This window comes from Dreissena polymorpha, chromosome 11 (assembly GCF_020536995.1).
Source record: "Dreissena polymorpha isolate Duluth1 chromosome 11, UMN_Dpol_1.0, whole genome shotgun sequence".
NCBI lineage: Eukaryota > Metazoa > Mollusca > Bivalvia > Myida > Dreissenidae > Dreissena > Dreissena polymorpha.
Genome location: NC_068365.1, coordinates 77,199,346 through 77,214,277, shown reverse-complemented (window position 1 = coordinate 77,214,277; position 14,932 = coordinate 77,199,346). Strand labels below are relative to the sequence as shown.

Genomic DNA, 14,932 nt, shown 5'->3' with positions numbered 1-14,932 from the left:
AAATTATTGGCCATCGACCCAAAAAGTGGGTCAGTGACCAAAAAAGTTGGTCATCATGACGTTGATGGACCATAAAAATGGTCATGAACGCTCAAAATGACGTCACGCAAAAATACACAGCCATATTGGATTTTGAACAAAAATTTACGTAAAACAACCTATAGACGCTTAGAAAGATGGATACACCACTTAAAATAAGAATAATGCAGAGATTTCATCATATCTAAAAATAACCTGCTTCATGCCTATAGTTTAGTCACTGCCAAAAATAACTAAAATTTAACCACAATCCAAAGCGACAAGATGGCTGCGACTAGATCGGAAATGTGAGTGATCTGACAATAACATACGAAAAGTTTACTAATGTATGCATATTAAAAGAGACATGCAGCGAAGATGTAAAGGTATAATCACTTAACGTTATAAGAAGCTTACAATGTGCAAAAACTTAGACATCGTAACATGAATTTGAGGTTAAAAACACAGAAAGCAACAACAACAGCGAAAGTGGAGTTTACATGAATGGTTGGAATGATTTTAAACGGCTATGTCTTTTGTTTGTATGCTGTTCTGTGAAATTAACAAGTTCACATGCAAATTAAATCATGGCTGCTTAAATATTCAATACATGAGTGGTACAGCAATGGGTAATTTAAGTTAAATTCATAATATAAACAAATGTTAGATACTTTAATGTTCCTATATGCAGGGCATATCAATATCATTATTGCTCTTTCATATCACAAAAAAGATTCAGATATATCATAATCATTATTATATCACTGTAAAGTACTAAATCATGTCACAGTAAAGTACTATCATATCACAGTCAATTGTCTAAATATAACACTGATACTATATCATATACCAGTCAAGTGTTTAAATATCAAACTGTGATAGTAGATTATATGACACTCAGTAGTCTAGGTAGCACTTTCAATGACCTTATGTGCTTTAACTATACATCATATCTCGCCAAGGGTCCAGATATATTATCTTGACCATGGTAAAAGCAGAACGTTAATAAACTCTTGTATGTTCGGTAATTTTTTTAAACCAGTTGAACTAGAGCTTTGTCACAGAGGTGACGAATACCCCCACATGCCGCATTGACACAGAATATTTTGCATGTTGCCTTCACAAAAAACACCGGACGCCATGCTCAATGTTTGAAACGCACTAAATAAGTGACCCTGTGACCTAGTTTTTAACCCAGCATGGCCCATGTTAGAACTTGGCCTAGACATCATCTAGATACAACTTCTGACCAAGTTTGGTGAAGCTCAGATGAAAACTACTTGAATTAGAGAGCGGACACCATGCTCAGTGTTTAAAATTCACTAAGTGACCCCGTGACCTAGTTTTTGACCCGGCTTGACCCTATATATTCGAACTTGACCTAGATACAACATCTGACCAAGTTTGGTGAAGATCAGATGAAAACAACTTGAATTAGAGAGCGAACACTGAATACGGACGGACCGACAAACAGACAGACAAGCTTACTCCTATATACCCCCCTAAACTTCGTTTGTGGGGGTATAATTATTAATTTTTAACACAAAATATTAAGTTGAAAGGATAGAAAGTGGTTTTTAAGTTGTAACTTACTTATGAGGGTTAATAGCAATTGTCAGCAGGTGTCAAGAAAGCACATTTATTTACCTACCACCAGTCAAATTGTTTTCATTTAACTCTTTCAGTGCTGGAACCGAATTTTGAAAGCCTTTGCATACAGTTTAGGTCCTGATGCGACGCCACAGAACGTGGCGTCTCATCAGGATCCAAACTGTTTGCTATTCTGATAGTATTCTTTGAAAAAAATCGAAGAAAACGCTTATTTTACAAATTCAGCAGACAACATTTTAGCCGTCGACAAATTTCCCAGCATGCAAAGGGTTAAACCTACCACAAAGTGTATCACTGCAATACTTAAACCATATCATATCACAGTCCGGAAGAGTTAGGATATCTCGTCAATATACTTACCACAACAGTCAAAATGTTGCTTCCGTGAATCCACCAAAAAATATATCCCCATAATACATACCACATGATATCACAGTCAGGAAGGAGGGTCTAGATAGTGCATCTAAACCGTGCTGGCAGTCAGGAGGGGGGAGGGGAGGCGGGGGAGGTGGTATCACTGGAGGAAGACGACGATGAGGAACGCTGTTGCTGCAGCTTTGAATCATACCTGGAAGGCAAAGGGAGTGCAGTGCTGTGCAATGCTAGAGTAGCGGGACTTGGTTTTTTATTTTATTGCAGTTATAGTTATGGCGCTTGGGTTGTGTGCAATGCTAAAATGTCAAGATTTGTAGGTGGATTTTTTTATACCAGATTATAGCGTAGTTACAGTTTTGAGTCGTACTTAAATTTAGTGCATTAATATTTAAAGGACTTGGATTCTGTGTAACAATTTAGTTATGGGATTAGGGGGACTTTTATTGCAAAGATGGTGTGCAAATATTTTATGACACATGAATTTTGTGCCCTTATATTTGAGACTTCGATTTTTTGCAGTTACAATCTTAATGGGTTTAGGATTTAGTGGAAGGCTTGAGGGCATTGTTGGGGTTTTAATTTAATAGATTGTGCAGTAATACAATATGAATTTAGTGCCATAACACACATACGATAAGCCTGTATCTTAACAGAATATTGCATGGACTCCTTCTACCGCCTTGTTGTGAGTTAAATCCCTAATAATAAAGAGCAAAGAGTAACGGGACTTGAACTTCAAATTTGTTTGGTTATTATAAAATTGAGTTACATGACTTAGTCTAAACCTGGGAACTGAAGCTATGGAACACACTAATTAAATATACAATAAATATTCAGGCAAATGTTTTATCAGCTCATTATTAAGCGATATAAAATAAACCAATATTGGCAGATTTGTTTATAATCACACCCTAAGTAGCCTGGGTGCCAATCTTCAGCCTTATCTGGATGCACTATTCCTTTCTTTATGATCATCTATATGTACACATTCAGGTCATACAACCGTAAATGCTTGAGCAAAATTCAAACATGTAATTTCATTTGACAATTAAGAAATATCCATCCACTATTAAAAAGTTTGGGTACTATATATTTCATCGTTGAAAAAAACAACAAAACAATGGGCTGTAATTCTGCAAAAATAGTTTCAACCATAATTCCTTTCATGATTGTCACATTAAGGCATTTCAAGTGTTAAAGTTTTTAGCAATTTCCACTCATTAGTTAAAGAGGAGTTTGAAAACAAAAGTTTTGGTCACTATATTATTTAGTGGATAAACCCACAAAGGATGATAATCCTCAAAGCCCGAATTCCTTTCTTTACAGTCATCTACCAATTAAGGTAATTTAACTATGAAAGCTTGAGCGCAATCCACCAAGTAGTAAAGAGGATTTTCAAAAAACCAAGCTTTGAAACACACATACAGAAAGACAAGTGCAAACAACTGGACTTATATATGAGTATTTATGGTACATAACATTTCATAATAAGATTACAATTTTGAAATGTGAGTAATTTTAAGGTTAAACTTGTGCAGAAATTTCAACTTACTGCTGCACAGGATCAGGAACGTAGATGTATTCCATGGGAACCACTTTGCCAAGCTCTTGTAGAGTCTTCACAAACCTCAGCTTGGAGCTGAACTTGGAGCTGAAATGAACTTGAATGAACTACTGGACATGACACTGAAATACTGTTGAGTATTCACAGACTATGGCTTGGTAGCTTGGAACTGACTTGGAGCTGAAATGAACTTGAATGAACTACTGGACATGAAAATGAAATACTGTTGAGTATTCACAGAATATGGCTTGGTAGCTTGGAACTGAACTTGGAGCTGAAATGAACTTGAATGAACTACTGGACATGACACTGAAATACTGTTGAGTCTTCACAGAATATGGCTTGATAGCTTGGAACTGAACTTGGAGCTAAAATGAACTTGAATGAACTACTGGACAAAAAACTGAAATACTGTTGAGTCTTCACAGACTATGGCTTGGTAGCTTGAAACTGAACTTGGAGCTGAAATGAACTTGAATGAACTACTGGACTCAAAACAAAAATACTGTTGAGTATTCACAGACTATGGCTTGATAGCTTGGAACGGAACTTGGAGTTGAAATGAACTGGAATGAAATACTGGACACAAAACTGAAAACTGTTGAGACTTCACAGCCTATGGCTTGATAGCTTGGAACTGAACTTGGAGCTGAAATGAACTTGAATGAACTACTGGGTTCACAACTGAAATACTGTTGAGTATTCACAGACTATGGCTTGATAGCCTGGAACTGAACGCGTGTCTGAAATTATGAAACATATCCTACAACAGTTTATATAATGAGCTATACCAACATGAAGAATCTAAGGAAATAATGCAAAACTGATCAAAATTTGAACTGGAAATATTTTGGTTTGTAAGAAAGTTCAGAGGAGTATATTTCAATCTCTTCATTTGCCACCATTATTACCAAGTACAGATTTTAAACATACACATCATCTACATAAATAAGCATAGAGCATGTTTTATTTTTTCGTTTATATCAATTGCTCTTGCATTTTCCTCAGTCTGTAGCAGGCTTGAGCCTTTTCAAATCAGCCAGGTCTCCTAAATCACATCACATCATTATTATGTAAATGTGGAATATGAGATCAGTCTTAGAAATATTGTTCATAACAATACATAGTATGAGACTGCCAATACCTTATGAAGGGTTTGGTCATCAATACCACAGTCTTCAGCCACAGTGTCGGGTGGACCATCAGCAGCGCCTTAAGGTTCTTGCGTAATCTGAACAAAGTAGACAGAATTTACTGGAAATGTAAAAGCCTCCGTCCAACATAAGGCCATACAAAATTGATCAGATGTTCATCTGATTTAGCACATCTAACATTAGTAATATAAAACAAACATGTTTATACTTTCTTATTATTCCTGGGTGGTCCATTTTACCATTCACACCCTTTTTTTAAAGTAGAGTTGTTTTTGTATTTATTTTGTTTAAGCATGTAACAACTGTGATATCCTATTGATTTTTTTGTTGAAGTGTTAAAAGTACAAAATGGCTGCATCTAATACGCTGAATGCATTTGGCAGAAATGTTCAACAAATATGTCCAAACATCTTGTATTAGTCTGTGACTTGTGCTTGCATTGAAAAAATGGAATCAAATATTCAAACTAGTCCCATAAGTGTGGCCAGCCTTTTTTGAAAAATTGTTATTGGGACTACGCCTACCTTCTGTCTATCATCTGGTAACAGCGTTTCAGCCAGCCAAAGCTTGGCATCTGTCCACGCGGTGTGGCCCCATGGAAGTACACAATCAAGTAATCTTCAGCTACTAGCAGCTCTAGTGTGCTTATCACATATCTGGAAATCGAGACAATAAACAGGTTTTATGCCTGTCAGTAAAGTTGTGAAAAATTAAATGCAATACAATAAAATATTATAATTTATTTAAACAAGAGGGCCATGATGGCCCTGAATTGCTCACCTGACTAACCAAATACAATCCCAACCCAGATTTCATCAAGATAAACATTCTGACCAAATTTCATAAAGATTAGCTGAAAACTGTGACTTCAATTGTCTACACAAGGTTTTTCTATTATTTGACCTAGTGACCTAGTTTTTGACCCCAGGTGACAAAAACAATCCCAACCCAGATTTCATTAAGATAAACATTCTGATCAAATTTTATAAAGATTGGATGAAAACTGTGACCTCTATTGTCTACACAAGGTTTTTCTATTATTTGACCTAGTGACCTAGTTTTTGACCCCAGATGACCCAAATACAATCCCAACCCAGATTTCATCAAGATAAACATTCCGACCAAATTTCATAAAGATTGGATGAAAACTGTGACCTCTATTGTCTATACAAGGTTTTTCTATTACTTGACCTAGTGACCTAGTTTTTGACCTAGTGACCTAGTTTTTGACCCCAGATGACCCAAATACAATCCCAACCCAGACTTCATCAAGATAAACATTCTGACCAAATTTCATAAAGATTGGATGAAAACTGTGACCTCTACTGTCTACACAAACAAATTGTTGATGGTTTTTCTATTATTTGACCTAGTGACCTAGTTTTTTACCTCAGATGACCCAAATACATTCCTAACCCAGATTTCATCAAGATAAACATTCTGACCAAATTTCATAAAGATTGGATGAAAACTGCGATCTCTATTTTCTACACAAGGTTTTTCTATTATTTGACCAAGTTTTTGACCTAGTGACCTAGTTTTTGACCCCAGATGACCCATATAAAATCCCAACCCAGATTTTATCAAGATAAACATTCTGACCAAATTTCATAAAGATTGGATGAAAACTGTGACCTCTACTGTCTACACAAGGTTTTCTATTATTTGACCTAGTTTTTGACCTAGTGACCTAGTTTTTTACCCCAGATGACCCAAATACAATCCCAACCCAGATTTCATCAAGATAAACATTCTGACCTAATTTCATAAAGATTGGATGAAAACTGTGACCTCTACTGTCTACACAAGGTTTTTTTCTATTATTTGACCTAGTTTTTGACCTAGTGACCTAGTTTTTGACCCCAGATGACCCAAATACAATCCCAACCTAGATTTCATCAAGAACCATTCTGACCAAATTTCATAAAGATTGGATGAAAACTGCGACATCTATTGTCTACACAAGGTTTTTCTATTATTTAACCTATTTTGTGACCTAGTTTTTGACCTAGTGACCTAGTTTTTGACCCCAGATGACCCAAATACAATCCCAACCCAGATTTCATGAAGATGAACATTCTGACTAAATTTCATAAAGATTGGATGAAAACTGTGACCTCTACTGTCTACACAAACAAATTATTGACGGACGAACGGACGCACACCCATACGGACGCCGGACATCACACGGTCACATAAGCTCACCATGTCACTTTGTGACAGGTGAGCTAAAAAAAAGACAAACTAGAGCTTTGTCACAGACGTGACGAATACCCCCACCGCCGCTTTGACACAGATTATTTTACGACTGCAATGATAAAACAACACATTACTCCAGTTAACTTGTTTAATGACCCGATTCCAATATATTTTGCCTCACAATAAACATCACAAAAAATGTAATAGAATGCATAAAGTATTCACTAACAGATCTCTTTAATATATTATACAAGTAAAAAGTGGGATATAAAAGGCCGCAGCGTTACACAAAGAAAAAACAAACGGTGGTAACCACGAGCCCCGAAAGATCGGCTACTCACTCGTGGAAACCTGCTACTTTGAATCCTTTGTTGACGATCCGAACTAAAGCACAGGCAGTTTGCAAAAGGGGGAATGACGTAATATCACGTGGTACGGAAATGTGTAATTTCATTGTTTTAAGGAACTCAACCGAAGCATTCCGTACATAACGTTACATCCGTAATTGTATCTATAGAAACCAGTAACAACATTTGTTTACACGAAAATAAATATTATCAATTTATATTAAGAAATTAATAAGTCATATTTTGCATGTTGTCTTCACAAAAAACAGCGGACACCATGCTCAATGTTTAAAGCGCACTAAGTGACCCTGTGACCTAGTTTTTGACCTTCCATGACCCATCTTCGAACTTGGCCTAGCCATCATCTGGATACAACTTCTGACCAAGTTTGGTGAAGCTCGGATGAAAACTACTTGAATTCGAGAGCAGACACCATGCTCAATTTTGAAAAAAACGCACTAAGTGACCCTGTGACCTAGTTTTTGACCCGGGGCAAGGCCCATGTTCAAACTTGGCCTTAAGATCATCTGGATAAAACTTCTGACCAAGTTTGGTGAAGATCGGATGAAAAGTACTTGAATTAGAGAGCGGACACCATTTTCAATGTTTAAAACGCACTGAGTGATCCTGTGACCTAGTTTTTGACCTGGCAAGGCCCGTGTTAGAATTTGGCTTTAAGATCATCTAGATAAAACTTCAGACCAAGTTTGGTGAAGATAAGAAGTAAACTACTTCAATTAGAGAGCGGACACCATTCTGAATGTTTAAAATGCACTAAGTGACCCCGTGACCTAGCTTTTAACCTGGTTCATGTTCGAACTTGGCCTTAAGATCATCTAGATAAAACTTTTGACCAAGTTTGGTGAAGAACGGATGAAAACTACTTGAATTAGAGAGCTGACACCATGCTGAATGTTAAAAAACGCACTTAGTGACCCCTCGACCTAGTTTTTGACCCTGCATGACCCATATTCAAACTTGACCTAGACATCATCTAGATACAACTTCTGACTAAGTTTGGTGAAGATCGGATGAAAACAACTTGAAATAGAGAGCGGACACTTAATACGGACTGACAGACGGACTGACCAACAGACAAGTTCACTCCTATATACCCCCCTAAACTTCGTTTGTGGGGGTATAATTATTGCTTGGAGAAAAACTATAAAACTTTTTTTAAACTCCAGTTATCCCTAGATACTTTTTTGTAAATGGAATTGTTTCCCATGAATATTATCATATTTACAAAAGATTTTATGACAATTTAATTCTAATGACAATTAACAACCCATATAGATTAAAATAATGTTTTATTTTATATATATACCTCTGGTAAAGTAGCGTAAATTCACTGAGTTATAAATTTCAACAATGAACTGTCATTTCCCCATCACCACTGGAATGCATACAATATACAACCTACCGTAATTACTCTATGTTTTCGGACACTTAAAAATAATTTTCAGACACTTAAAAATAATTAAATTATTTCGTGTCCGAAAACTTAGATACGAAAAATATTCACAAAATACAGGTTTCTGAAAACTTGGACATGAAAATTGAAGTGTTCGAAAATAGTGTCAATTGTATCAACGACTACCAGTAATAGCACCCGCTTGTAAAATACCATGCCATAAAGTATAAATTACAGTTATATATGTTTGCACTGCACATTAAATAATTTTAAATACATAATTTATTTGACAGAAAGTTACTACAAGGTTTACTTTGACCAACTAGTTTAAAGATGAGTATGTGATGTACCGATACTCGCTAGTATGAACCAATAATTAACGCAATAAAAAAGCAAATCACTAAAATCTTTGTTTGTTCATTTTCGATAGTTGTTGTCTAACACTTTCCATTGTTCGTAAAACGTGCAAAAAGGTGCATCACAATTTGAAGCCATTAGTATTTGTCACAGTTATTTTACTGAGAAGGGGTAGTACCATTGCGGTAGATAATTGAACTGTTCATTGGCACTACCCTTGGTAATTGTCATAACGCTTATGCTATCAGGCGAAAACATTGTTTAATACTGGTTTACAAGGTTATTTACCCAATAACCCAAATGTAATGGTCCGTTGCCCTCAGGCATGCACCTGCCATGTTTTATGATGTTAATCTGGTAGTAAAACCCCATGATCGAAGTGTCATTAGATATCGAAAACAGGACCGAAATTTGGTAATAGCGCTGTAAAATATACTGTCCGAAAACTTAGAGACATTAATTATGGACGAAAACTCGTGTCCGAAAATTAAGAGTCACAAAAATAATTATTTTTGCTAAAAAAGGGGTGTCTGAAAACATAGAGTAATTACGGTAACTGGTATACAGCTCCTGATTCAAGTTGTTTAACTTACAGGAAGAGATTGTCCATTACATACTGATAGTCACTGCGACTTCTGTCGGGCAGATAGCAACCACAGAACAGTATGATGGCATTGAGACCATCTCCATAATAACCTGAAATATTAACAAATAAGTAATCACTATAGCAACAACAGAACAGTATGATGACATTAAGACCATCTCCATAGTAACCTGAAACATTAACAAGTACTTCATCTCCATAGCAACTACAGAATTGTATGATGACATTAGGACCATCTCCATAGTTACATGAAACATAAACAAATAATCTATTTTTATAGCAACCAAAGAACAGTATGATGGCATGGAGACCAAGTCATACATGTAGTTATCTAAAACATTAACAAATAATTCATTGCATGAAACGAAACAATATTTGACTGATTTAGCTTTATTATATGTTAACAATATAAGAGAACACTAACACAAATATTTTTTACATCCCGAATGCCTCGATGTCTTGCTACTTATAGAATTTAGAAACTGAAAACTAGAAGTGAATATGATTTCCTGTATTTGAGTGTTGATTACAATACATGTATTAGCTGGTGTAAGACTAACAATAGGTTAAATACAACTATAATTAAGTCATTCAAATACACCACTACTTACCTCCGTGGGAAAGCACTTTCTTATAGGGTTCAATGACCTTCATGTCCACTCTGAAGTCCTTTCCTGCTATTTCAACCTTCCTAAAGGTTGTGTTCTCGTATTTCTCCTGTTCGTCGTCATGACTCATGTATTCTACAAATTTCTTCTTTGTGTCAGTTGGGTCAATTGGAGTCTCATCTGAAACACACATACAAAATGTCCCTGTGTTTTTTTGTTTTACATTTCTGTCTTGTTCTGAGAAAATTGGGCTTAATGCATGTGCGTAAAGTTTCGCCCCAGAATAGCCTGTGCAGTCCGCACAGGCTAATCAGGGACGACACTTTCCACTTAAATGGTATTTTCCGTTTAAAGGAAGTCCCTTTTTACCGAAAATCTAGTTTAAGCGGAAAGTGTCGTCCCTGATTAGCCTGTGCGGACTGCACAGGCTAATCTGGGACGACACTCTACTCACATGCATTATGCCCAGTTTTCTCAGAACAAGACACATTTACTAAACACAGATGTGTTTCCTAGTTTACGAAACGTTTTACATTTCAAGGACTGTCATTTATATTATGTATTTAATTAATATTTTTATATATATAAAAAATGAACCGATATTACAGTTTAATGCTGACAACTCAATTGAAATGTTTTGTGTGTGTTTATTTAAATCTGGTGATCCCTTTTCCTAAACAAAATCAAGTAAACTAATTTTCATAAACATTTAACATATATTGTTCTTATCTTAATATTATTACAAGGCAAACATAAAGTTTGCAATAATTATTACTAGCGGATCAGTTTAAATGAAAATGTAATAATACAGATTGAATTGAAGGAAGAGGTTTCAACTACTCTAACAAGAGCACCCCATAACGGGTGCCAACGCTCGGCTGCATGTGCAGTTTTGACTAAATGAAAGATTGTCAGATTTTTTTCTTTTTTAAGAGGTCACAGTGACCTTCACCTTTGAACTAGTGACCCAAAAATGGGTGTGGTGTGTAGAACTCATCAAGGTGCATCTACATATGAAGTTTCAAAGTTGTAAGTGGAAGCCGGACGGCGAGCTGGCTATGACAATACCTCGCATTTCTCAGAAAACAGCCGAGCTAACAAGACTATTGTCAAGCAATATATGACCCCTACCTGCTCCACCATTGTCAGAAATATATATATATATTTTACATATTTGTTGCCATAGCAACCAGAATTTTTGACGTAGGAACAAAATAAAATGATGTGCATAATGTTCTTATTGCCATCTATCCATGTTTCAAGTTTCGTGAAAAAATATTATGAACTTTTAAAGTTATTGCAGTATCCAGAAAAGTGTGACAGACTCACAGACTGACGGACACATAGAGCGCAAACCATAAGTCCCCTCTGGTGGAGCCGGTAGATGACAATAAAAGTAGCTATATTTTAATCTGGAGGGTTTGCTTTGATAAAGAAAAGAATGTTTTAAAGTTACATCAAATATTGTAAATATTATCACACAATTCCACCATTGCCATCACCATTAATCTAACCATACACCAAGTGTCAAAAGCCATTTTAAGCAGAAAATTACCACTAATGGAGCACCAAATAGAATCAAGCTATTCATCACAATTCATAACGTATTTATGGACCACCAACCACTGAGGGAAAATGTATGGCGGCAGGGCTTTTTGGCATCATTTTGGCAATATGACCAAATACCCACAGAATTGAGAACAATGTTAGGATCTATACAAGCTGTACTGACAGCTTGTGGCTGAACAGAAAACCACCTGTTTCATCCTTGTCTTTCGATTCGTAGTGTAGCAGCGGTCATCAAGAAGGAGCCCAGGTACTAGCACTTAAAATAAGTTTGTGTGTTGTTTCCCACATTTCTTTAGAAATATCAATGTTTATACTCCCTTTTTCAGTACCGATAACAAATTTGTAATTCAATATATTTTAGAACCTCCCCTAAAACATTCAGCTTGTGTCATTACATTCTAGCTATTTAATTAAAAATTCCCCACATGTATATTCTATTCACTAAAAACTCCCCAATTGTAATCATATACCTTTCACTTCTGATATAAAAGTACACTTCCCTGTAATCATATTAATTTTAAAATACCCCTTTTATTAGCAAATTCTTTACCCCCTCAATCGATACCTCTTTTGCCTTAAACATCCCTTCTTCCATATCATTCCCCTTGAATTCCAGCCTTAATGTACTAATACCTTTATTATTTTAAGTCCCTCTCTTCTATTTCTCCTATTCCTTATCCCTCCCAAACCTAATAATTTCATATTGCCCTTATTCATTCTAATTCTCTTGAACATAAACCATTGTTTTTACTTTTATCGCAGACAAAAAACAAAACTTCATCACACATAAATTTCCTCACCCATAGGAATCTCTACCCTCTAAATCCCTACGTATACTAAAAGCTCCACTCTTTGCTATCATATCACTTGCACATCACTTGCACACAAAAACATTCCCCCATTCTCCAAATAAAATCCGCAATAGAATTCCTACCCTTCAAGTCCCTTCTCCCACATAACTCCCCCCACCCTCACATCTAAATACTATGTCTGTACCCTCCCACTCTAAGCCCTCTCCTTCAAGGTCATCTGGTGTATCTAGGTCATCCGGGGTCGGCAGGTCATCAATCCCTTCTATGAGAGCGTCTGTGGAATCTGGGGAGAACATCCGCACGGGGCTGATCTTTTTCTTCTTTCTGGCTCCATTTGGAAGGCTGTCTGGTCGAGCTATATAATCCAGGAAACAAATTGCAAGCATCCTGACATAACGATTTTCTACACTGATGTAACTTATTTAACACCATTACCAATTAGTACACATTTTCATACACTGCCCAAAACCATATAACCCATACTGTGAAACCATTATTATTACTCAGGCATTAATTATCTTCTATTATATCAGTGGACTGAGTGACGAATTTAAGATCCTTACGAATAATTATGTTCAATGTTTAAACAAAATTTAGACTTAATTACCGAAGGCATGAGCCATTAAAATCCAATGTAATCCCCGCATTTATACTTTGTCAGTTTTGTAGTCCAGACAAATCCGGTATTGACACAAAGGGATGCACATTACACAGTGTACTTAACTGACATGTGGCATTGCTGTAAAACGCGGATGCAGTTAAGGTGTATCAAATGCGTTGACTTCTTTCAAGTAGAATAGTCATGATTAGCGCGTATTGTTAACAACTTTATAACCGATTGTGTGCTTGTGTTTTTCAAGGAATGAAGGATGTTCACTAATTGGCAATTGGCTTCGCTGTTTCAAACACTCGTTAACGGTTATTGAGTCCTGCTTATCCTCTAGTCATAACAATGATTTTGTCAATGGAATACAATAATAACCCTTTGCATGCTGGGAAATTTGTCGTCTGCTAAAATGTCGTCTGCTAAATTTGTAAAATAAGCATTTTCTTCATTTTTTTTCAAAGAATACTATCAGAATAGCAAACAGTTTGGATCCAGATGAGACGCCACGTTCTGTGGCGTCTCATCTGGATTCAAACTGTTTGCAAAGGCCTTTAAAATTCGGTTCCCGCACTGAAAGGGATAAGGGCCCATTACAATCACCTGATAACCAAAAGAATATTTAATTGGCATGTGAAAACAGGACGCGAAAACCACAATTTATCGCAGACATGTATTACAAACAAATCCAATATTGACTGACACATTTTTTTTTAATTTGATATTGTTAAATTTAAGTGCTGGCAAAATAATCATTCTATTAGAAATGACGAAATTTCGTTCTGACGAAAATAAATGGTTAAACAGTATATAAATTACCAATACAGTAATGCAGTTGTTACAATATTTCATGGGTTTCTGAGCACACAAGATAATTATTACACAACATGCCCCACCTGGTGTAAATGGTCAAGATATTGCTATCAAAAAAAGCACCACATATATATTATATATCAGTGTCTAACATACATCAGTACCTACCCGTACATGTTATATGTCTATTTATCACACAAAAGGCCTCACTTGGACTAACATAGTCACTATCATGATCCAAATCTTAAAAGTCTCTCACAGAGACAAACTTTATATTTCTTTCAAACTTCGTCAAAGTTAACAAGTTGTTCAGGTCAGAAACATAGTACTACAAGGGCATACTGCTATTTAGCTACAGTTTGATAAGCCAACAGCACAGCCTTTTGAAACCTCTAGCCCACCATACAAAATATGTATGGGCCGTGCTTTGTAAAAAAAGGGGTTTATTGCATGTGCGTAAAGTGCAGTCCACACAGGCCAATCAGGGAGGAAACTTTCCGCTTGTATGATATTGTTTGTTTCAAGAAAGTCTCCTGTTAGCAAAAATCAAGTTGAGGCAGAAAGTGTCATCCCTGACTAGCCTGTGTAAACTGCACAGACTAATATGGGAAAACACTTACTGCACATGCATTAAACCCCCTTTTCACAGAGCAAGGCTCGTATATGCTATATAATACACCTACAACCTTTAAATGTTAGTACATGAGTACACAATGTCATACCTGGCCTACCATACTCGTTATCAGATTCAGACTCTGAGTCGCTCTCTGACTCCATGGCTGCCTGGTGACCCATGCCGGGTATCGGGTCCTCATGCCATTCCTGTGTCTCATCCATAGCTTTTTCCTTCACCACAACCTTGTCCTGAAACATATATATAGAA

At 36.2% G+C, this 14,932-nt stretch overlaps 1 protein-coding gene across 4 annotated transcripts in view; it reads right to left on the bottom strand.

The window, feature by feature from the left end:
- LOC127850425 (uncharacterized) overlaps positions 1 to 14,932 on the bottom strand; it is a 165,365-nt gene that overhangs the window by 3,999 nt on the left and 146,434 nt on the right. For 3 of the 4 annotated variants that reach the window (XM_052383449.1, XM_052383450.1, XM_052383451.1), the window contains 7 exons: positions 14,772 to 14,913; positions 12,817 to 12,987; positions 10,255 to 10,431; positions 9,633 to 9,735; positions 5,247 to 5,378; positions 4,713 to 4,799; positions 3,557 to 3,655 (listed from right to left, as the gene is read on the bottom strand). In XM_052383449.1, coding sequence (XP_052239409.1) covers positions 3,557 to 3,655; positions 4,713 to 4,799; positions 5,247 to 5,378; positions 9,633 to 9,735; positions 10,255 to 10,431; positions 12,817 to 12,987; positions 14,772 to 14,913 — 911 coding nt within the window. Of the gene's footprint in view, positions 1 to 2,050; positions 2,198 to 3,556; positions 3,656 to 4,712; positions 4,800 to 5,246; positions 5,379 to 9,632; positions 9,736 to 10,254; positions 10,432 to 12,816; positions 12,988 to 14,771; positions 14,914 to 14,932 lie in introns of all 4 variants that reach the window. The other variant, XR_008035284.1, reaches the window with a different exon arrangement.